The sequence below is a fragment of the Ciconia boyciana genome, chromosome 3, assembly GCF_034638445.1.
Source record: "Ciconia boyciana chromosome 3, ASM3463844v1, whole genome shotgun sequence".
Taxonomy (NCBI): domain Eukaryota; kingdom Metazoa; phylum Chordata; class Aves; order Ciconiiformes; family Ciconiidae; genus Ciconia; species Ciconia boyciana.
Genome location: NC_132936.1, coordinates 95,195,131 through 95,220,902, shown reverse-complemented (window position 1 = coordinate 95,220,902; position 25,772 = coordinate 95,195,131). Strand labels below are relative to the sequence as shown.

The 25,772-nt window shown below is 42.0% G+C and overlaps 1 protein-coding gene across 1 annotated transcript in view; it reads right to left on the bottom strand.

Annotated features, from left to right (window-relative positions):
- Positions 1-25,772, bottom strand: part of GLP1R (glucagon like peptide 1 receptor) — an 88,578-nt gene that overhangs the window by 22,316 nt on the left and 40,490 nt on the right. The window contains exons 4-7 of the mRNA XM_072857735.1: positions 9,601-9,710; positions 6,874-6,980; positions 3,238-3,391; positions 1,533-1,692 (exon numbers count right to left, since the gene is read on the bottom strand). Of these exons, the coding sequence (XP_072713836.1) occupies positions 1,533-1,692; positions 3,238-3,391; positions 6,874-6,980; positions 9,601-9,710 (531 nt within the window). The remainder of the gene's footprint in view (positions 1-1,532; positions 1,693-3,237; positions 3,392-6,873; positions 6,981-9,600; positions 9,711-25,772) is intronic.

Below are 25,772 nucleotides of genomic sequence, written 5' to 3'. Positions count from 1 at the left end.
AGTGCCAATTTCTGGCATTGCCACAAGCTCATCCAGAAATTCAATACACAGTAGCAAAACTTTCATTGTAAAGGAAGAACAAAAACAAAATAGCATCTTCTGTTTCTGCCTTCTGCTTTTGCAAGAGACAGACTCTAACTAGAAGTGATTCAGATCAAAACCATCCTATCCCTTACTTACAAAACACGATACCCTCAGAATTTGGCTAGATATAATTTTGCTCTAATTTATTTTCTATTTCCTCTCATGACCTCAATCAGTGCTTCAGGAGAGCTCCCCCATCTTTTTTTTTTTAATTGGGGGTATGGCTATTCATAAAATATGATTAAAACATACATAGTTCAAATATTATACAAGATGCTGTTGCTATTGCTGTATGTCCTATATAAAACAATAATGGAAGATATAGAACTTTATAACTAAAACTCTACAGCACAAAACTGCTATCACTTGCATGCATTTATTCCCATTGATGTGCCCAGAAAGCCTTTGCTCCTCATATATCACTGTTCAGTAGAATTGGGTAATTCACAGTAAGCCATTTACATGCATTTTACCAGTGAACTAATTTCCTAGAACATTCACAGTTGGCAAATCCATAGAGGGAGGAGGAGAGTGAAAGCAATTCAAGTGTTCAAACTAGTATCTGTGAAAGCACTTGCAGTATTTACTTGGATTTATTTTCAGCTTTCCAAAAGTTGCCTGACTTCCATCAAAAGGGGAGGGGGGAGAAGAGGAAGGGAGAGAACACAATAAAAACACACAAGAGATCATTCGAAAAATAGGATTAATCCTGAACAGTAATATATTTTCAGGCTAACTGGACAGTGAAAGAATCAAAGCTTTAGCATTTCTACAGAAGGCGACTCTGGCTCAACCAACCGATTTCAAGGCATCACAGTCTTTAATCTCAAGCACACAGATGCCCATGGCACATGCACCCTGACCACTCTCTTGCCCGACGATCATTGCTTGACCTGCTCTGCCCACATAACCAACCTGACAGCTCCCTGCTAGCAGCCCCTTGTTCATCAGCCCCTTTGCATCTCCCTAGCTCATGCTGCCACCATTTCTCTACTGTTATCCTTGACCAGATACAAGCTATCATTGCTATTTTGCACTACAAGTAGTTAACACATCTTTGAACGTAACGGGAAACTTTCAGGAGATGCAGCAGGGCAGTGCAGGAAAGTCCACACTCACCTGGAATCACCTGCACATCTTTTGTATTGGGAAGCTGATGTCTTGCAGGAAGAGTACCATGTGCCTGCCACTGGTTTAGGGAGTTTCCGCGGTGCCACACAGCCCCTCTGTTATGAGCCCACTTGCAGTCTCTACGCTGCAAGCATCCAGGAGCTGTGCTGGCCCAGCACCCTCCAGCTCAAACAAGATAAGGGATCAGGAACAAAAAGGGAATGGAGAGTGCAGGACTTGAACTGGGCAGCACTACAATAGACACACAATGTTTTTTCCTATTAAACCATCTGCTGGTGCACGCAGCCACAGGCGGACAAACGGAAAGATCAACTTACCCCAGCCAATGCAGAGATAAAGCCGGAAAATTCTCTGCTCAGAAAAGACTGAAAGTACCAGCAGTGTGTACAGGTACATGCCTTCCACCAGCAACCAGTAGTAGTTTGCAGCCACACAATACTGCATCATCACAAAGACCAAGCGGCAGCTGAGTGATTCCTATGACAGAAGAAAGCACAGCCCAAATGAATGCAACAGGGGCTGAGAAAAAAAGGATACTAACCCAACACACTGATTCTCTCTCCTACTCTTGCTCCTCAAAACAATGCTTGCTAATTTGAGTACTGAAAGAACAGAAGCCAGTAATAGGTGCTATACACAGCAGATAGATGCTTTCAACAACATTCCTCCAAAAAAAAATTTAAAAGTTAACATGTCCTACATTTTCCATCAATAAGCAATGGCTTATAATTTGAAAAGCGCAACACAAAGATGAGAAGAGCAGCAAGTGAAAGGTACTGTATCAACTGCAGTCAGTCAGTCTTTTCACTTCCCCAGATGTTCTATTCTGCAGCTGAGAATTTCTCTATTAAAGAGCAAATAGTGGATACCATAATGTTGACTATTTTCCAAAGCAAAAGATTTTTGCTAGAACAGCAATATTGCCCAGTGCATCACATTTAAGTGCAAAATCTCTCTTAGCTGGTAAATTACAGAGAGGTGGTCAGCAGGGATTTAGGTAAGTATGAAACCTGATTACATAATTAATATATCCATCAGCTCTGATTAAACCACTGTTGGATAAACCACGTGCGAAAGCATAAAGCCTAGGTTTTTCTGGAAGGAGGGAATGACTGACAATCCAATGGGAACATTTCCAAACCATTTAAGATATGTATTACAATGTTATTTTCTGCCAATTGATACACTGCAGATGCGAAGAAATCAACGATCATATGAGATTCACCGTGTGGTATTAGTGCTCAAGCCTTAGGCAGAGTGTCAGAAAAGGATGGGTACTAACTATGCATCAGAAAACATACCCTTTACGACCCCAACACTGTATTGGAGCTGCAAACGCTGTACCCATGACCTAGAATCGTAAGAGCTATACAAATAATGAAAATCCCTTTCTTTGAAGATTCAAGTACATTTTGTATTCCATATCTGAAGGGGGAAAGGCATGCTTTCATCATAGTCACAAGACTTGTATAGCCTCTCCCTTCGATTAGAAGTATTTAATTAGCCTGTTCCTCCAAAGCTTTTCTAAATGCTTTCAAATTTGCATTTTAATCAGATGCTTCCCTTTTCTCTGTCATTAACAGATTATAAAGATCTCCAAGAACGACCAACTAATTTGGTCATTGTACAAGATGGACAGTCTTATCACAAAAGGTGCTGGCTTAGGGAAATGAATGCCCTCTTGTCACTGCTAGAAGAAATGAACCTGCAGCATGGGAAGAAGATATGGGCATTTGTATATGTATCAAAAATCCACCTCTTCACGTTTCCTCTGTCTAGTAGGGGCAAACTTCCCACAGGCAGAGAAACATGCCACGGCATCAACTACTTGCCTGTACCAAGCCTGAGGTGGCACAACTACAACCGCATTCATTGTGCTACAAGTTTCAGAGAAACTCCGTGGACTGAAGAACAGCATTTTATACAACCCTCTTTGTGCAAAATGAAATTACCTGCTGTCGTGCAGACACACCACAGTGATGACTCCAATATCCTGAGAACTACCACAGTGTCTGCCCCTACCTGGAAGGAGATAAGTCCTTCCCACTGGTGCTCTTGTGTGGCTGTGCTGTACATCCACTTCACCACTGAGTCTTTAATGAAGACAGATATAGCCCGGAGGATAAAAGAGGTGAAGAGGTTCAGGTGAATGTAATTCCTCGTGCAATGCAGATGTCTGTAAAAAGGAAGAACCAGTCATGATCCACTACCTATGTAACAGCTGCAACATCACACATAGGACTGAGGGAGGGAACAATGAGCCCTGTTGGAAATCAGGAGGTACCAGAGGAAATCCCATAACTTGAGAATGGCTGTAGGGATTTCAAACTGTCTTTGGAAAGAGACCACTACCAAGGAAAAGACATTCAAAACTTCAGCCCTAAGTGTGAATGTTTGGGGGAAGGAAGGAGACCAGTGTGTAAGGAAAAAAATATTTTAAAAGTTTAAAAACTGTAAAAATAAAGTCATTTTCAGAAGACATATCTGAAAGGACTAAAGTCCAATTTCATATAATGCTGAATCTAATCTCTTTGAATTGACCCCAAAGTCACTGCACAAGTTTACCTTGGCAAGGCTCAGGAACTGGTGTGCAGTACAGCTTCTGGCTGTGCTGAAACCCACAATGAAAAAACATCCACCTGTAAATTACCGCTTTGACAGTAAGAGAAAAATCTGTATTCAGATTGCCTCCTGGGGGAATTGTAAATACTTTCTGTAGAACTAAAAGGAACAGAATTTTCACCTCTGCATTCAGAATTGAAAACAAAAAAACAAAGAAAAAAATCCTCTTGAATTTCAGCAGCCAGCTGCAAAGACAATAAAATTGCTACTTGTCAAAAAAAGAGCATGTTAAGGGACAGCAAAAGAAACTGCAGTCGTAAGTGGCATCCAGCTGCACAGTGCTGCCAATGTTTGTGCAAAGGCTTTACCAGCCTTATCCACAAACATTTTTCTTCCAGCACTGCAAAGGTACACACTTTGCTTCAAAGGAAATTACACTGGCCATGATTCTTTTTTGATGCTAAAAGATACAGCTAACATATGATAAACAGCAATTGTTCCAGTAAGAGTTTCAGTGAGCTTATGCTTTAAATGTCTATTTTTACTGCTTTATAAATTTGGGTAGAAAAATAGACTTGGCCCGAAAGTTATTGGTTTTGCACTGAAGAGGAAGGAGAACTCTTTTTTTCATAGGTCAAATAGAATTTTTTGCATCACTTGTAAGTCACAGCTTATTTCAAAACTTACCTAGCATTAATACTTATTTTCCTTTAACTCAAAATTTATTTGTTGCTACCCTTCAGAACTGCTACACATTTAAATCGGATTGAAAAAATTATGTAAATTAGCCAATTGAAGAAAATAGGTTGCAAGTAGTTACTGAGTATTTCTGCTACAGGCAGTGTAAGTTATTCAAATTGTTTCAGTCATGAAGTTATGGGCCTAATTCAGCTTCCATCACTGAAACTACAGAGGATGTAGTTTTCTTCCACTTCTTTCAGAGGATGCAAAATTGGACACTAGAGATACATTGTTTCCTCTGTTGTATCATTATTAAAAACAAATATAAAGGTTATTCTGTAGTCTAAAGAACTTAGAAAGGCCTTCCTATTACAAAAATGGAGAACATCAGCATTTTGGTGCCACTGAATTAGATTTTGATCCCTATTTGTTGAGGTTGCACAGCTACTGCAGAGAGGCCACAAGTGGAGGTTCCAGTCAGAATCCAGCAACTACAGTCCACGTAGGGGGAGGTCTCACGTATTTCATGAGATCCAGGACCAAGCCGACTCCAGAGAGACAATTTAGACACGAAAGCACAAAATGGATTGATGACATAGTTTTAACAAGGCTCTCGGTCCCTTTAACATCTTTGAAACCTCATTTTCAAAGTCAGAAGCACATGCTCCTGTACGCTTCTCCAGTCCCTGCTTCACAGTTAAAGGAAAAAATGCTAAAGCATCTCTCCACAAAAGTCAGGGCATCATAATTCCCTCTTTCCTACCAGTTCTCAGTGATGAACCTGCTCTTTGTTCCCTGCCAAAAAACATATGCATCTTTCTTTCCTTCCTTCCTTCAGAAAGTATATGGTTGCGCTCTATGACCTTTACATTTGGGCTGCTAAGATTACTCAAAAAGTGTCATTGATGGGTGAAACAAGGAGAAAGCACTTATCCTGGGAGACATTTGGAGACTTCAAGACCATCTGGTGTTTTGTCAGATGAGTCCCAAAGTTGCACAAGTACAACACGTACAAATCATAATTATCACGTGTCATTCACAAAGGGTGAGCATGTCTCTCCGTTTCTGTAGTCATTTTAAATCTTCTTTGAGATTGCTAGCCTATGCTTCTCCACTGGAAGGAGGAGGGATAATACAATGCTAGAAGGCGTGGTACAATATTAGAAGGCTTGCATCATTTTAGTTTTGGAAATTAGAAGCCAGAAGGCATGACTGATCTTTTTAAATACATAAGGGGTACAAATACTTAGGAGGGAGGAAAGGAGAGGGACTGCCTTGCTAACAGAGAGTGCTGGCACCAGATCATTAACTGACAATGATAATGCTTTAGTCAGTGAAGAAAGTTTCTTAAAGATCAGAGACCTGAAGGTTCCCGACCTGATTTCAAATAAGTACCAGGAGATGGAAAGCTATGCTTTTTTAGCAGGCAGCCTCATCAGTGTGTTAGACGGATGATGGGACCTGGCTACGTACAGCAGCAGGGAGCAGGACTTCATGGCAGAGGGACTTCCTTCCCACAACAGAGCAGGATCACATCTTTGCGTTTTCTAAATATCAGACTCCTGTGCTCAGCATCCCCAAACTGCAGGAAAGTCTGGCTAGAATCAAGACACCTCTTGCATTTACAGAGGAAAGAGATCTCTCTCTGTTGGAGTCCAAAGTTGGGGTGTTTTTTTTAATTCCTTTGTTTTTTTTTTAAACCAAGCCTACACAGTGTATCATTGGCAAGTGCAACCAATAGTCTCTTAATTTTGAGGCACTCCATGCAATTTGTTGGTGCATACCTGGTTGAACCCAATACTCCAATCTGACCAGGTGACAGCAATTTATTTCACAGAAACTTTTCAAGTTTCAAAAGCAGGTTCTCTTCCATATTGCAAAAGAAATAAGAATTTCTGAAAGTTCTCCAAAAAGAGAAATTGTGTCAAAAAGCCATTTTTGCATTGAAATACACCCTGCATGTGAGGGCTGGGAAATAGGCCAGACCAAGCTTTATGCTCTATGAAATTCCAAGAAGGACAAGATGAAAACTTCCATCCTAAACGTCCTCTCACTCCCCAGACTAGTGCCTCATCTGCAAGGCAACACCACGGGGGAATGCTGGAATCTCTCTTTTTCCATCTCTTCCAGTGGATATTTCATTGAAATAAAACATATCACAACAAAATATTTCAACTGAGAAAAAGCATCTGTTCCACACATTCATACAGGTAACACTGCAAAAATTTAGGAATTTTACTTGCATTTCGAGAAGAAATGATTGTAGGAAGGAACATGGAAGTGACATAAGATAGAAAAATAATGAGGTGATGGGAGAAGGGGGGGAGGGGAATCAAACGTTTCTGTCAAAGTCTGATATTATCATATAGAAAAACAACACCTTTTCTCCACTCTCTTCAGAGCTTCGCCAGTTACCTGAATCCCAGAAGGATGGCAGTTGCTATTACAAGGGCAGAGAAGGAAAGAGCATATCCAATGGTGTATATGATGGACAAATTCAGGAGCTGTTCTTCTGGTGCATCCTGAGAGCATATAAAGGAGAAAAGAAAAAAAAAGGGGGGGGAGGGGGGAGAAGACAGAGCTCATGGGATTCAGTTCTTTTCTCCTAGCTGCTTTCTAACTTTTCTTAATGATACCCAGAAGTCATTCTCCTGCTTTCAAGTTTAAATGCACATATCAAATCAGTCTTCCACTTTCCGTATGCTCTAAAGAAATAAAAATTTAATCTTAATTCCCCAGCTGCTCCAAGGTGTTCACTCAAACAGTTGGGTTTTGCAGCCAGGCTAGAAAATAGATAATGTGACATTATTTCATAATACAGTAGGAGAGGCATGAATTATCACACAAGGAAGTCTTAAACGGATGGCAGGAGGCCCAGACACCACTCAGCCCTGCAGTAAGAATGGCAAAGCTGATATGTTCAAACTTGAACACTTAAAGCAAGCCTCCTTACTGCTGTAATGAGGGGGGTCCTTTGGCTACATCTACATTTAGAAAAAAAACAAGCCAGGTCCTGCTCATTGACTCTGAGGCAAAGCATGCCTTGCATTCATACAACTAAACTATTTTCTGCCCCCAAATAGTCTCTCTTCTGCCTCAACTATGCAACCTCCTGGTAACGAACCATAGCCCAACACCTTCCCATGACCTAGACAGCACTACCTGGGAGGGAGCAACCCAACGCGGGCCAGAGCAGCGCAGATGCTTACACCCCCCTGACAGTCCTGGGCTGTAGCTCTCTTCAGATTCACTGTCGAAGACACAACCACCAAGACCCTGGCTTGAAAGTGCTGGCCAAAATCTTTAGGGAGAAGAGAAGTATTTGAAAAGCCACAGGCAGGTCTGAATTATAACGCAGGCTTATCGTGCAGCCTCTGAGGCACATTCATATTATCTATTCTGGTTCATTTCTAAGCACATATCTTTGTCTAAATAGACTCAGGCATTTTACTTCCCTTCAAGCTGCTAATTCTGCAATTGACTCCTGAGAACTGTGCTGTACAAAGGAATACATTCATTGTACTTCAGAAATAAGTACAGCTATTCAGATGTACTTTGCACAGCCAGAAGGATTTAAGGTGAACATACAGGCTGTTCCTCAGGGATTTGCCAGGTTAATGTTTTAAAGGGAATGATGAGAGCTGCCTTATGAAGAGAAGAGGAAAATCTCTTCAGTATCAAAGCTCAGGCAAACTACTGAGACCTGACAATTTAAAACATCTACGCAAATCAAAACCACATCACACACTTAAAGTAAACAATGTTATTTTATAAGGATTCACTCACAAACCCTTTGGATTTTGTTTTAGCAACAGTTGTAACATAATACACAGCAAATTTATCAAAACAACCTCTTGTTCTCATGTACAAGATGCATAAAACAAAGTAGGTTATTAGGGGGCTCGATATACGTTAGCTGGAAAACCAAACACGGCTGTTCACATTTCAGGGAGTGACACCATGTATGCAGGGTTTCAGAATCCAGATCACTTAATGGAAACTTGAAGGCAGGTGCCAAATGACCAAGTGTTACCATTAGATATCTCTTTCCTTGGCATGTCCCAACACAGCTCTGGAAGAAACCATAGCAGTAAACAAGGAAAAGTCAAACGACCAGGCTTACGCTTTGCGTTAAGATAACACGCTCTGCTGGGATACCCCAGAACATGGAAGGGACATGGAATAAGGCTGCAAATGAAAGGAAAAAGTTAAATTTAACATATTTGGAGAATTAGAAACTATCTCTTTTCCCATCTCCTTCTAGTCTACAGCCATTTATTCCTTCTGAAGAATGAGGCACTGAGCAACAGGAACTCCAGAGGATACAGATCCTGCAGCACTTGGGAGTTTCATATACTTGAACTGTTTTGGCTAGGTATGTACTAGTTCCCAGTACCCTGGGACAGAGAGAGTGCACTCAATTTCTGTGAGGAAAAGCATCACCCTTGGAGCCTCACAGCAGTAATGGTATCACGTGTCGTGGGGACCCACACAGTGCGCTGACGCCAATGGCCAACAAAAATCCCCTGGAAATCCCTAAGCTCTCCTTCACTTGGTGCCAGGTGTGTCAGCTCCCTACAGAGTATAAAGCACTGGGGTAAGAAAATAACACTGACAAGCCTAATTCCATCACCCACAGCAAATTAAGATAAAAAGACAAAAGCACCCCAAACAAACAAAAAGCAGGGACTGCCCCCTGCCCAAACGTGAAAAGCAAATATCCTTCAGTTCAGTGCATCTTAATCACCTTAATAGCTGCTAACAAGACGGAGAGAACAAAATGGTCACTTTATTGTAATGACATGCCAATAGAAGAAAAGGAAAGGAATAACATTAGGTCAGTCCTCCAGTTTGGGTGGGCTGCAGTTGAGCCCCCTGCACCGCACCTGGGACAACCTGGTTCACTTCTCTTGGCTCTCTCACGTACATTTAGACCTGCTCTCGTCTACCCTCCACGTTCCCTTTGTTGAAGGGGAGAGGCCTGACGTCCCTTACCATTAGGCTCACTGAAGCGAGGCACCCAGGATGAGTTGGTAAAGATTACTTTGACAGGACAAAAACGCGTGGGCATCAATGACTATATTTTTCCTCTCTTCTGTTTTGTCCTAAACAACAACAGCAGCAAGAAATGGAAACTCTTACCTGGTCAGAAGCCTCGCACTCAGACAGGTTCCTCCAGGGCAGGGTCGAATTCTCCTTCAGCAGCCATGTCCCCTCTGGGGTGCAAAACCGGTACACCTGCCCGTGCAGCACTGCCAGAAGCAAAGCAAGCCATGGGGTTAACGGGAGGAGAGCCTGCTGACGGGGCAAGGTGCGCAGAGCCGTCCGAGGCTGGGTGCAACCCTTCTTCCTCGCCGATGGTTCTCCTGGCTGGAGGGGGCAGCCGCAGCGCTGCTGGGCGAGCGCTTCGCCCGCTCCCTGCCTGCGGCAGACGCTGCCACCGCTCGTCCTCGGGCCAGGGAGCGGCATGGGAGGACACGGCTGCAAAGGGATCAGAGGGCGCACACTCCGGGACAACTGTTAACTGTTCAGCAGCAACAACAGTCTGAAATAGTTGCTGCTGGCTTTGTGTGGATTTTACAACATGCATAAATCCCAGCTCACTGAAATATTAGATTTTAAGACACACAAAGTTTGGAAATGCTAAGCCTCAGCTACAAAATTCACAGGGAAGAGAAGGCGCAGAAAGAATAGATGTACTTTGTCTTTTCTGAGATCATGCAGACCCAGAGAAACCTCAGAATAGGTATGCTAACACAAGCTCCCCAAAATGCAAATGCTTATACAAACATCTGTGCTACAAAATAAAGCCGTAAATCTTTGCCTAAACTACCCATGTACTCTTTTTATTTCTTCTGTCTACATGTTTGAATAACAAAACCAGCAATAAATAAAACAAGTTTCCAAGGCAGTTAGCAGCTTGATCTTGTAAAAGCAGGTACGATGAAATAGCTCATAATAAGATTACATCAGAGAGAAGCACCAAAATAAAAGTAACAAAGGGGAAGGAGCACTCAACCATAGTGCATCAAAAGAAACCCTCTCTCTGGTGTCTGGAGTATTGGGGAAGCCTAACAACTTCTACAGCTGTACATAAGCAACCTGGAGGTGCCCCTGTATCGGAGCACTGCTAGAGTAACAATGTCGGCTGCTTTACAAATGAAATTTCTTACTAATCACATTTCTGACCCAGTAAATGGACCTATTCTATGTTATGAAGCTACCCCTCAAAAAGCAGCGCTGGGTCAATCCCTCAACCAGGGTTAGCCCCTACTGAGGCAATGTTCGGAAACAGGCGTATCATTTTGAGGTATGAGAAGCTGAGTTAGGAGGATTCAGTTCTACGCTGGTATCGAAATAGCTCTCAATTACAGCTTTTGCTCAAACCCAGCCGGCTGCAACCCTCATCCTGTTGTCAGCTCCCTCATTACTGCAAACTAGAACTCATTAGAACTCGGCATTTCTGCTCAATGGGAAAATATTAAAACTTATTTGAAATAACAGCCCAGTAGGCTATTTGTATATTAGTTGACAACTGGTAATTTGTTTTATAATTGTCAGCGGTAGACTAGTAGTAGGTACTCTAAGTGAAGAATGATGCTTTAAAAAAATATAGACATTCATATTCTAATAAGCCATTTCTAATGAGTATGCTAAATGGTAACTGATAATGGTTTTAGTAGGCATAAGTCTATTTGCTTTTGTAATTGGTGTACTGAATATACCAGTACGAGATAATATAAAGATGATATAAAAATTAAGTTATGCCTGGTGGAGGTTTTTCCTTACTACCAAGGACGTCTGTTTTGCATATGTTTACACAGAAACAGAAGGAGAGATTAGGTCAGCACATGCAACGTATATGTTCATATCCATTAACCCCTATGAACATTTTGTCACCTGCTCTCATTCTCTACTGCCAGTGTCAACCACTTCTTTTGGTTGGGATGTTGCTGCAATGTTAAGGATCTCACACCTGATGGAGGGCAGCAAGTAGGAAAGCATCATTTTTTTCCCCCTCAAGATTAATGGACAGCAAATTGAAGTAAGCCATTCAAAACATCTACGCAAAGGCAGCTCTAGGAATCAGGAATCAGTAAATATTATATATTAGAAGCCAACGAAGGTGAAATACAGGGGGTTAAAGTCCAGAGGGTCACAGGACTCAGAAGTTCAGTCTGACTGCCATTGCATGAGCTGTAACCAAGAAGTATTATGAGACAAAATTATTATGAGAAACAATCTCACACAAAACCAAATTCCACTATATTCCTGAAAAAAGAAAGACTTGCTAAAGGAGAATTGATTTTTAAAAAAAAAAAAAAAACAACCCCAAACCAAACATTATTTCACATTCTCTGAAACTCTGAAATTTTTTTTCCCCCCAGTATTTCTTACTGTCAAGGTCTAATTGGGATGAAAGCTTAGCCTCAGTGTATTTATTTTCTCTGCAAATCATCTTGACACATTTTAATTTTCTTTTTCTTGATAACACTTCTTTTGAAATAAGGAAGAAAATCTGTTGTATGCTGAAGCCTCGCATATATTGGAGAATGGAAGAGTTTACAGTAAACGAAACATGAAATTTGCCATCAGACAGAAAGACAAGGCAATTCACTTAGATATGAAGAAAAACTAATGTAACCCTATCACACTGGAAAGGAGAGTTCCTGCCACATCTAAGAGTCACAAACACTCAAACTGGACTGACGGCTCTTATGGACCTCTGAGTAGCCACAAGCCAGCTGTGTCAGATTGTCATAGCCTCACTGCTCACCAAAACAGTGGTGGTCAGTGCAGGACCCACAGGCAGCTAAAGACCAACTGGGCTGCCTGTATCCAGAAAGAGCCTTAAGAAGTGAAAGGATTAATCAAACCAAAAATCCAAGCAGATGAGACTGCATATGAGAGTGTGAGAGCGGACATGTCTGGTCTATGGAATCATTTGTTAGCCAAAATGCTTGAGATAGAAAAAGTTAAAGAAAAACTTAGACTGAGGCAGCATTGGTATTCTGGCTGATACCTGGGAAGATGCTCATGAAAGAGCTGAGAGACCGCACAAACCACAACATGAAGAGAGCGCAGGGCTGATGTACTGCAAGAAGCTGGCTACTCTCAGGAATGTGAAAACAAGTCTCACCGTTATGGAAAAAGATTATTTTCAGTTATGTGTCAGCCACCACAGAACCCACACATCAGCAGAGGTTTACTGTAGGGGCCATGAAGGGCTCAGTGATGGATATATACCACACACAAGACCCTTCATCCCCTGCAGCTAGGCACATCCAACACCAGCGCCGTGCAGGACCTGTGAGGCAAACCCAGCCCGGGGGTGCTGACATCTTTGCATGCTGTGTGATCGGACGCAGAAGCCCGGAAAAGGAAGCCCGGAGCCACAGTCCCATGAGCCCCGGCCTTCACGCAGCACGGCCGCTGCAGGATGTGCCTTCGGAGCAGACGCCTCCTGAACCGCATCGTCCTGCAGCCATTCCTGGTTTCTCTGTTTCCTACAAGCACAAGGCAAACAGCCTCCATCTACTCATCCTCTGGCTCCTACAGGCTCCATCACAAGCAGCCACCTACTACTGCCCAAACACAAGGAAAAGGCTGTTAATGACTGACAGCTCAGAAGCAGCGTTACATTAACTGAACGCTCTTCCCTGGTCTTGCCTCACTGAAGAGAGGGACAGAGAACAGTCTCAATGCCAGAAACTCAGCTCTGGCGTGTCTCCAAAATAACTGATAAAAACCTGGAGACTTTAGATCTTTTTTGTTTTGTATACAAGCTAAATTCTCATCTCTGCTTAGTGAAAGCAGTTCCAACTAATTTCAAAGGGATCCACTAGCTTTTAATCAGGGATGTTTTGATTCAAGCACTGCAAGTATCTTACCATTCATACTGGTCAGAGGAAAGCATGTGGTTTGCATTAAAGCTACTGACAAATGTTTTTTAAACAATTTTTTCACATGGACTTTTTATGACCCCCTCTCTGCACAGCTGGTCATGGCTTAGGATGGCAGAGATCTTCAACCTCCTAAAGGGACCCCTAAGGGATAGTATTCCTACACATACATTCTCTCTTTGCCATGGGCCTGATCCAAACCTCTCCGGAAATCTCGTTTCCTTCAGCTTTCATACAAAGCCATTGCTGAAAAAAATCCAGTTATTAACACATACCGAGGCAAACTAACAATGACATTCTTGGAGGTTGCCTGTGTGCCATGACAGAAGGAAGGCACGCACACAGCTTCCCCCTCAACTGCTGAGCAATTTCAGCTTCTTGCTTGCAGGTGGTTTAGTCAGAGATGATTCACATTTGTCCATGCCTGAATTCTGCAGAGTGACTCAGGCCCTCTTACCTTTAATGGAGTGCAAATACCAAACATACAATGATCAGCTTCAGTTCTAACAGACCAGCACGATGAACAATCTTTTTGAAGGTTCGAGTGGTTGCTGCCTCCTTGTTATCTTACAATACCTTTTTCCTGTCTTGTAATGCTTTTTGTTACCATATAGTCAATGTTTCAAATCACACTGATTATTACAGTCTAGAACCAGCTATCATCCTCTGCAAACAAACAAACAAAAATAATAAAATCTACAGCCAGTGCATAGGGAATCTGATTTTATTTAACCTGTAAGCTAAATGCATTCACTCAAAGCTGCACAACCTTTGGAACAGCAGCTTAATGACACCAGTTTATTTGAACAGTGTCAATCACACCTCATTTGAATTACATGTTAAAACATGCCCAAAACTCAGTCTCTGTAAACTGATAAAAGACAAAGAGGAGAGCCCAAGAGCTAGCACTGAAGTTAGTAACACCTATCTAGTTCTCTGATGAGCCTGTAAATCAAACCAAATGCTACAGCTAGCTAAATACTTTTAAATATGGAGAAAATACATTATCACATGGGCATGAGGTTCACAAACATTTCCTTATTAGCCCCCTTTTACTGGAAGTAAAACCAAACTAAATGATTTATCTGCTTAAAACAACCAACCTGATCTGCATTTTACAGTATCAGGGTGTCAAGGTTGCTGTGAGATTACTCACCCAACCGTCCCTGAGGATAAACTGCAACATTATTCGTTGTAAAAACAAATTACAGTATGTCCTATCCAATCGGTTCTATTCAGGCAGAGAGATGAGAGAATGAGAAAAAGAACAAGAGAGACTGCAGTTTTGTCTGGCTGCTGCGTGTCAAGTATTATAGACCTCTCCTCTGTTAAGACCTATTCTCTATTTCCAGCAGGGGAAACGTGTTGGAAAAGGTAACAATTTTCTCCATAGAACAGGGACTCCGTAGTATGAGAGCATCACGACAGTCTTCGAAGCAGACTGGTTTGTTCCTGAAACGAGCAACTTGCCCTTTGATGGGCACAATTTGTCAGAATTTAGGAGGTGGGGCCCCCATCAGCAGCTCTGTTCAGCTATCATTTGGTGTGACCTGGGCACTGCTCTCCCAAAAGGAGCCAGTCTTGGCCGTAAACGCTGCTGCGAAGTGTCACTCAGTCCCAATCCTGGTGCTGCTTACAGCAAAGACATCCTAAACCCAGGACTCGTGCACTTGCCTGTGAGCGTGCAGCTGGAAATACAACACCAGGGAGCAGCCTGATCACGAAGCCTCTGAGGAGCAGGAGGAGCTCCAGCCAGCGCTACTGTCCAACAATCTCATTTATCAAAATACGCATTTATGCTGGGCTCACTGCCACATCGTCCAAAATTATATTACCTCAACAGGCAGTTGAACTACGAGTACTTTATTTAGTATCCCTTCCCACTATTCCTCCTCCCTCACAGAGTATTAGTCACCCCAACTCCTTTGCTTTAGTGATGATAAAAATTGAAAAACAGCTACGCCTTACATTTTGCCTTGAAGGCAGAAAGGTTGGTGGTCACTTAAAGTTCTTGCAGCAGGAAGAGAATAATTTTCAGTTATATTCTATGGTTTGGGTGAGAGGTGGGGAAACAGATCCGAACATCCCTAGTGTGAATTTTCCGCATCGCTAGCTCCTATCTTGAAAGATCGATGAACCCCTCCAGCCTCCTCCAATTAAAAAAAAAAAAAAATTACTGCAAAGAAGAAAAGTGACCAGAGTCATACATCCACATTCCTACCAAGAGATGGATGTGAGCTTACACAGACCTAACAGATACCTTTACATGGTGCAAGGGCAGATCCAATTAGGTGAGCACAGGCCGTGCCACAGGCTGCACCAGCCCACCCTGGAAATCCTCAGGGCCTGAATCCTGTGCTGTGCTATCAAAAGCACAAAGCCAGAGACTCTGCATTTGGAGATGCTGCTGTTTGGCATCACCCAAGGGATACTGCCTGCATATAAATTCTTACTTAAAAATATTCATTTTGGAATGAAATTAACACAACAAAACTAAACATTCAAGAATTAGGAAGCGTTAAGCTAAAGCTACTTATGTGGGTTTTAGTTCCACCCAATAACACTGTTTCAACATACACAGTCATACATTTTTTCCAACAGAATCCACTCTTTTATTCAGCATACAGAGTAGAGGGAGATCATTTAATGGGAAATTATTCATCCTTACCACTGCGAGATATCAAGCAATATTTAAGCATACTGAATCAAGTCTATACCAAATACAGTATTTACTTATTTGTATGGTCCATTCAAAGACCACCAATTCAGCTCCCCAATGAACACTAACTGCTGTTATCTCATATGTGTACACAGATGATTAAAAAATAAAGAGCACATTCTAGTCACATAGTAAAGCCCATTTATACAAAGAAAATTATGCAGCCACAAAATTTGTTCTGCATGGGCATTCAGTTCTCCTAGTACAGAGATCATACTTGCCAGCTCCACAATATCTTGCCTCACTCAACACAGACTCCCACAGTTGGTGAGGCAACGATCCTGCAGAGGAGAGCCCCCTTTACTACACATCTCACAAGTAGATCCATTCTGCACAGTGAAGGAATAAGAGATCTGTGGACAAATTATAGAATATAGCTTCATAATTAAAAACTACTTGCATAATGGCAGCCAGTAAAGGTTGTGTGAGCAAAGTAGACCATGCCAAAACATAAAGCATTAAGTTGTAACCTTATACATCGTTGGGTATGAGTTAATATCTCATAAAAATTAAAGTATCTTCCTGAAGAACAATACTGTTTTTTAACACAGAGTATTACCCTAAAAGGAGCTATACTCTCCAAGCATTTCAGCTGAGTAACTTGTATTGAGAAAGAGCTGCATTAACTATGCTAGACCACACTGAAACCTAACCTTTTTGAAATATACTGTAAAAAACAAACTCATAATAATGCACACATGTGTGTGTGCATTAGGTTTAATAGAGAGTGTTTATGAACTATAAAAGATAAGTGATTAAATGTAATAAAAGAAGGTTGTTTATGAAAAACAAGTATTTATGATAATGGTACAGCTTTGTGAAGGTTTGGTAAGATACCAAAAAGCACCATTAAAAGTTTTGTTCAGAATAAATAAAAGTGGGTTGGAATAAATTTATCGCAACAACAAATGTGACTGGAAGTTTAATGCATAATAAACTTGTAAAAACGGTGCTAAGAGGTTTTGTGTTTTAAAGTTATTGGATCAGTTAGCTAATGTAATTAATAGAAGACATCTCATTAGAGGATGTTAAAATGAAGCAAAAAATTATGCAATAAAAAGTTCTCAAAAGGCTGCACAAGACACAACTAAAGACTTCCCAGGACAGAGGAAGGGATCTATTTTACTATGCCCATGCTCCAAGGCCTTATAAAAATAGGCAAAAAACCCCCCCTAAATAAACAAACAAAACATGCAGACAGTGAAAGAAAAACAAGCTAAAAGAAAAGGAAACAACTAGGCAAGTCATTAGCATAATGCCTGCTGAGCTAAAGCAAGGAAAAACAACTTTGAGAAAAATCAACAGGCAACTGGTATGTTAAATATGAATAGCTAGGAGGGAGAGGGAAGGACACATGCAAATAAACACCCATTGTTTGATGCAGCTTCTGAGCAAAACAAGAAGCTCCAGAAGATGCGGGCTAGAACCAGTGCCAGGTGCTGCAAATATACTGCCAATCCTGGCAACAGGGAAGTTAGCAGTATTTAGTTATCCCCAAAAACAATGGTATAAAGAACCAATGAATCAATAATCCTCATTTATCATCTCTCACAGGACAGTTATAAAGACAAACCAAAAAATCCTAAGCAACTGGAAGCTTTCGGCACAGGCGACTGCAAAACATATCATAAAAAGGAATTCAAACCATCAAACTTCATTTAGAGATTACTATAATTCCACAAGTATTACCCACTATCTACAGAAAGTAAAGGAATTGGATACTTCAAAGCAGAACAAATACAATGAAGCATCTCACGCGTTCAAAGAGTGAAGACATACATTTTTATTGAGCAAGCTGTGCACTCTGGCATTGGTTAAAGGCTTATTATCTCTGTATACATGAGCTAAAGCATCTGAAGCTGTAAAGAAAAAGTATATCAACTGGTAAAGGCTTTCCTACAGACGTCGCTCCTATATTCTCTGCAGACCTAGCATTACACATATAAGCTGCATCTACATGATAAGTATAGTACTATGCCATAAAGCCCCAAACCCAGCTAGCTCAGGTATAAGAAGAAATACAGCCCTTGATTCTACTGCTCAGGACACTGCCCTGTGCCACGTCAATATATCCCCATGCTTTGCCAAGGGATTTCTCTGCTACACAACAAGGGGATACTGATTTTGAGTTTCAGGCTCTGTAGCAGATATACCCTAACACTTACATTTTTCTGCCTTCCTCTCCTGACCCCTTCCTCTTCTTTCTGCCTTCTTTGCACCTCTCCTTTTAGCTACTGTCACACCATTTCTCTTTCTCCCCTACTTGCATTCCCCTCCTTGGCTCTCCTCTTCAGCTTCATTCCTTCAACACTCCCTGTTGCTGCAATGCTTACTTCTATGCCGCCAATCTACCCACCCACTGGTGACCCTTCTTCTTCGCCCTGCACTTTCCTATTCCTCTCTCAGCTCCTACTCTGACTTGCCATTCTCCAAAAACACTGTAATTAAACAAAATTGCAACCTGACTCCAGCCTGAGTCACATCTCCTTTCTCACCGATCCGTTCCTCAGCCCACCTCATTGCACCCCAGCAGCTCCCCCTGCTCCAGCTAAGTAGCGAGGAGGGGTGAAATCAATGAAGAGCTTCTGCCCTCCGATCTGGAGCCTACTGCAGCTGGCAAGGGCACAAGAAGTCCTGCTCAGCCTGTATACCAAAAGCACGTCTGGTCCAACAATCACACAGGATTTGAGGAAAAAGGACCACTGCTCTGCTCTCGTGTGGCCTCTGGAGACAGTAGGTACAAACTCTAGGAAGTCTAGGGAGCACACATAAGGAATTCACCCCCATGAGCAGCAAGAAGTATATCACCAATACCATAGGAGCCCATCTTCCTCTTCCTCATCCACATGCTGAAATGCAGAACAAAATGTTTTGTTTTGACAAAATGTTCTTGAACAAGGTCAGCCTTAAAACAGACTTCTATTGTGTTGAATCTCAGTCAAGCAAAGTTCTGCAAACCTGTAAGATACTAAATAGAAGCTCTTACAAATAATTGAAAAAGGACCAAGTGCTTTTATTATGGAAACCACCATCTTTGCTGTCAATAATGACTGGAGGCCACTAAAGCTGCAATTATGTCTGGATTTACCTTTCTACTACAAAGCCAATCTTTACACCAATCTCTGATTCTTACCCTCCATCCCAAGGTTGGGACCTACCCCCGATCTAAAAATCAGGAACTCTTACATCATTCTATTGGTAATCTTCCCTAAGTTTTCTATTCCATTTTCATTTCCACTCAGTTTTCATTGCTTGAAAGGTATTTGGATGGACATACAATCCTTTTGACTTCAACTTTTCTTTTCCTGCCAAGGTGCAATGCTTTCCTTGAATATCCACTGCCAACCCTGCCTCACATTTTTAAAAACTTAGAGGCCTACTGTCATTCATCAGCCACACAAACGCAATATTTTCCACATTTTTTACCCACAATTTCATTCTGTTTAAAGGAAATGGTTGATGCCCTGCTTCATTAAGCTCCAGGACAATTATCAGGCAGGTTTTGTGTGTGGAAGCCAGTTTTTTTGCTTTCAGAGGAAATGTGCTGATGAGCACTTGATCCTTTTCTTGCCTAATTCATTTCTGCTCATTCCAGTTGTCAAAAAGTAAATTAGTTCCAGAAAGGTCAGATGAGTCTGGCCGGGCACCAACCATCACTATCATTATTATTGTCATTGAACTAGTCATGTACCCAGGTTCCCTCATAAACATGTTGCCCAGAAAAACTTTGCTCTTATTCGAAGAAAATTTAAAGTGATGTATGGGAATCCTAATAGTTAACATTTGGAGCATGGCTGAGGAGGATTAGACATACTTTCAAAATTCATAGCAGGGACCTGGGTCTCTCAGGGAAAATCTAGTCTATTGCAGAAAACTCTCAAGGGGAAAGTTACTAGCAAAACACAAGAGTGGAAAAGGGTAATACAGCAAATTAAATAAAACTGTGTACATGATTAACAAGTGCAATCAGTGTATAGGTTAGCACATTTTCAAGTCAAAGCTGCATTTGTGAAATGGCGTGAAAGGGAGGATGTTCTGTAATTAGACTACTTACATGCAGACACCTTTTAAGTCAGTCCACATTTTTTGCATGACTATTCAGTCAAATGAAAATATTATAAAAAAATTCAAACACAGAGCTAATAACTTCAAGAGGCAAAGAGTGTGATTTGCCTTTACATAAAGCATTTACTTCTATAGATATGTAAGTAGATTGAGTTGTATCTTCACCCAAATTCAACTGAGGATCTTGGAAGAAAGAAGCAATGTTTAAGCTCACTATCACACCAGAAGCACATTTGTTATGTGAGAGAACATGTGTAGGTTGGATGCGAGAGGAGCATTTCCCATCACCCAAAGCTGAAGTGCCAGGGATTCCTGAAAAGGGGAAGAAGAAGTGGGCTGTAGGTTGTATGGCTCTTCTGGCAAGTTGCTCTCCACCTATACTGTTTTAAGATCAGGTATTCATGTTTTATCCCATCTTTACGACTTGGGGGGCGGAATCAATAGTTTACCAATTAGAAACATTTAAGTAAGCCAAAAAGATAATAAGCTGTTTTCAGCAAGGCATTATGTAGCACACACAAGCACTATGTTTATCCAGGCCCTTAATTAGTTCAGTTTAATCTTTGTCCACTGTAATTAAAAACTGCAAGTTCTTAAGTGCAAGTAACCTGAAGAAATATTTGAGGTCCCTCTGTTTAACAGAGCATGCTGGTACTGCGAGCAAATAAAAGTGGGTAGATAATACATACTTCAGTTATGCAAGACCTGTAATGAGAGCATAGATGAAGTTTAAGGTAATTGGTGAGCTCAAACATGTCCGTTGGAAGCTCAGCTACGTGCTAGACTAGCATGGGCAAGGCACAGAGGTAGTCCAGTAGCCTCCTTGCAGCTGGGTATAACAGTTTATTTCTCACTTAAGTGTGCTATTCATAGTCAGATCAGCTGGGGGCAACTTCTCAAGCAGTTGCAGAATGAGGCTCAGCTATGTCTTTGCAGAGGTGTGCCTTGATATCCTTGACAGTACATCTCAAGGAATTACTTTATCAAAATAAAAACATTATACAGTTATAACTGAAAAATTGCTGGAAAACATGCCGTCCTGCCAACTACTCTAACTCGCACAGACGCAGTCACAGCAAGCTGATATCTTACAGCAAGGCTGTCCAGCATTTATGCTATGTCCAGCAATGCAGAAAACTAAATTCTTCCTAGAGGGCCTCAGGTGACCAGATCCGTACCTGACATATGAACAACATGCAGCTGCTCCCGTCACCCATATACACACCTCAATGTCTGCCTACATGCAAAGTCTCTTTCTGCTCCTATCACACATTCGATGAGCAATGCCCATGTTTTGGTTGCAGCAGAAGAGGAATCGGAGCATACAGCTTTTCATTGTCCCTGAAGGAAGTCACATATCTCACCCCAGCTGAAAGTTCCTAAGCCACTGCTCTATTGCATGTACCTCAATCTGCAGTTAACCAGCAATTTATTTAAAAATGTATTTCATTTGTTTAAACAAATAGAAATTATAAAATGGGGAATGGCATTGCCACATGGCCCACAGTAGATGCATGTTAATAATATCTATCTGTTAATGATTTTTTAAATTATTTCTTCCAACAGTCCCTATATCTACCCTTGAGATGAGCAGCATATGTTCTAGAGTTCTCTGGTGTACTACCAGATGGAGACTAACAAAGAGAGGCAGAGGTGAACATGAAAGACTAGGCGTTTTTTTAAGCAAACTGAGATTGCCAATTAGCTTGAGACAGCTTTTAGTGCAAGGAAGTATACATTTTGAATTGCTTATGGGTAAGCAAATGCAAAGCAACATCTTCTCCACTGAAAAAAGGTCACACCCCTTTCCAGCATTATGGAGAGCTTTCTGGAAACGTGGTTTTAGTAGAGGAAAGAAGGGAAGAAATGTAGCAAATGTCTAATCATCTTCACTATATCCGATATTTGAAGTGAAATTTACTTTCTTGCATGTTAAAAGACAAACAGGTAGTTTAGCTATATGCTCATGTAGCCATCTGCTAACTACCTTGGTTTTAAGAAGATCTCAAACTATAAAACTGGGTGATTAAACAAAAAGTGAGAGAAATTAAACCAGACAAGGTTTAATCTGGGACCCCGAACCAAACGTTCCAGCCATGCATATACTTCAAAACTGTCTGAAGGAAAACTCTCACACAAACGTCTGCTTCCTCAGCTGTAGGGCTTTCCACAGACCCCTCTAGAAAACAATATCTATTGTTTCCTTTGGTCTGCCTTGCACAGGTGACAGTAGCATTTCACCGCCCCAGCATCATTACCTATAGGAGGTCTCGCAAACAAAAGCAAGCATCTTCTTTCTATTTCTGCTTTTTGCTTGGGGCACTGCGGCACCCAGTTCCCAAGCTCCCTCCTCCTCCAAGTTTGAGCAGTGCCCATACACAGGCAACCCTGGGGAAAGGGAAGAGGACCAGGACAGTGGATTTAATCCTGCAGCACAGCAGATGCCCCAGGAGTGCAGCTGGTTGGACATCAGCCCTCCATGACCACGTTTGATGGGGAGGGGCAGGGAGGAAGGCACTAAGTCACACTGCAGAAGCCTTTCCAATGGCCTGCAGACAGTGGGCCCAGGAGACTGGTGGGACCACATTGCTCCTGGGACAACATTTGAACAAGACTTACAGATACAGATAGATTAAGTCGATTATATCACTGCCCTAACTCCAAACCAGTGCTTACCACCAGCCTGCTCCCCACCACGCTGCTGCCTGCCCAGCCCAGGAGCACTCTGCTGTGGGAAGGGCATTACACTACGGGCCACCCCCACCACATGTCAATGACCCAAAATCCCTGCTGAGGCAGAAGTCTACTTGTAATCCCCTCTCACCTGGGTCATGCTATGGCATGCCATGGACCCAAAGCACTTGTGGCAACGCCTTGACAAACATGACAAGGCTCTTTCCTTCTTCAGCCCTTCTCCTTGGTGGGCACAGCAGCCACAGATGAATCTCTCAGATGCCAAAGAAAATCCTTTTCAACACTTATGTTTCTTCTACTGGCATAGCAGGGAATGGGATCTGCAGTATTGCTATGCATGATGCCATTACAACTGTGTAAATCTATAATCTCAGCGTTTGGGGAGGGGAAGATGCCACACAGGAGGGAAGTATTAGGGCTTGCTGAGTTCATGATTTCAACAGTAGCCAGGACTAAGCTAGACAGTAATGCAGGGTGCAGACTGTGCAGACAATTTCCATCATCTCTGTTGCACCACAAGAAGGTTTGCCTATATCTCAGAGCCCTAGGGAAATTGCTTTTAAAAAGCATAAAAGTCCTCGTAGTCAGACTGGTAACCTCTGGCACTTGACAGTTCTGATGTAATGCCCCATTTCCACCCAAAGCCTCACACAGAACCCACACCTACCTAAGGACACGTCAGGAAACGCAGTTCTGTCACCAGAGAGGTAACAGGGAGTGCTGGAAAAAGGATCTCAAATGTAGCTTACAGCAGGGGGAAATGGGAAAGAGCTGACCTGAATGTGTCCTTGCACCTAAAGGTACTCCGGAGCAGCAACCCAGTCTCTAACCTCTGCAATACCACAACCCCACATGAAGCTCAGTTCACACAATCTCTGTAACTGGGCAAAACTATTGTGTGGAGTACAGCTGTGGTTCCAGATCTCCATGACACCCTTCAACTTAGTAGATTTAATCAGACTCTGACTGCATCTCTAGTAGCCAGAGGCAGCCACAAGGTTACTATCAGAGATCATCTGATATTACTGCTGGGTTATTCTGCCACCAGAGAGACTTTCAGGTCTTTCACGTCACAGGCTGAAAAGCTATGTTGTTTCCAGTGGTCCCCAGGCTGTACTTTGCCTGGTCTTCTGGGAGAAGAAAGGAGCAGGTGTCACCATTGCAACACATAATGTAGTAAAGGGAGTATAATATAGAAAATAAAGTGAATTATAGGAGACAAGTGATTCAAGCAAAGGTGAATGACAACGGAAGTTATTACTTAAACAAAATAAGGGATTTCAAACTAGGAGAAAGGTGGATCTAGAGAGCATGGGGAATTACAAAGCATTGAGGCTCAGGGTCAACAGCAGTTAAAGGCATACAAGCCGTCTGGCCCTTTACCTGGCACAAGAAACACTGAAGACTTAACAAGAGCTTGGTAGTTCAGGAGTCCTCCAATGGCCCATGTATGGTCATACTGGAAGAATTCATAGTAGTACAGGTAAATCATCAGGTCTTATGTCTCCATCCAGGACTGAAGAGAATCCAATGCACACCTGGGGCACAGCTTCTGGTTTAGTTTCCTCCAAAGAAACGAACTCCAGAACTGCTCAAACTAACTCAGTCACAGCAAGCAGGACAATCAGGGGGTTGCTTCAAAATTCACAACAGTGCCAGAGCAAGATACTAATACAGATACAGACCAGGAGTCAAGCCAATTCAGGTGTCGGACACCTCAAAACCAGAGACAGGTCCTAAGCTGAAACAAAAGCATTCAAAGAGTTTGGAAGATTTTGAGCGGAGATCTGAATAACAGCCACATCTATGTTAATGCAAGTTTGCAGCCAACCTTTGTGCAGCTCAATGCATATAGGAGCAACTGATGTGGCTACTGTTCACAGAACTCGTCTGAAACTAGTACCCCTGGAAGGTTTTTTAATTAAAAAGGATTTAGTGCTATTAACAATAAAATATCAAAACCCCAGAGGAGGCATAATTGCAAGATGAATTGTGCAGCTCCGTGGTTTCCAAATCCACATGGTGTTACTGGCAACTAGCCTTCAATTATAAGAAGGTAACAAGAAAAAGCACACAGCCCATAACAGTGAGGTGAGGTGCTCACCATCCCTTAAAGGAGTACTGCTCCCCTTGGAGGTTTCTGCACTGATTGGACTTTGAGACACAGCTGCTGCCCAAATGTAACTCATGGCAATCTGACTGACTACAATGTGGATAGCAAAATGTGCAAAGTTTTCCTGGTGTTAACTTCAGTGCTACCAGAAACAGAGTAGGCTTTCTGGGTTTTCACTAAAGGCAAGGTTTGGCCCAAGACACGAGACACATATGGGAACAAAAGCTTCAACTCAGGCAGCCAGAGGTATGCGACATTTGCCTTCAACAAGCTTTGGCCATGGTCCAAAATTTGTGCTGGAAACTTCACAGAACAAATCCCTCTAGCAATAACCTTCCTTCAGCATCTCTCCATAAAGACCTGCCCAACGGTGGGAGTTCCATAAGAACAAATAGAAGCAAAACAAAGAGCTAGAGTGAAACAGCCCATTCCGGTTTAAAAATTGCTGTAGTTTGCTGTTTCAAAAGATGTATAAGCAGGCTATAAGTACAAATACAATCTTGTCTTACCAAAAGCTTTGGTTTGTTTTTTGGATTTTTTGGTTTTTTTGGGGATGGGGGGAAGGTGAGAAAGCAAGGCGTGGCAGAAGTTAAACATGCATTTGTTTTGATAATTGAGACATTTTCACCTCATATTTTCAAAGCATTTCAAAACATCACTTTGAAACACAAGTCTTCCCAAAGAGAAAGTTTATGGATTTCACCTACATAATCCTGAACAGAATGCTTGCTTTGACCAAAATTTGATTCCTCTCCACCTTCTGTTTGCCCCATTGCCACTGCTTCTCATTGTCCCAAAGGGCTTCCCCAACACACACACA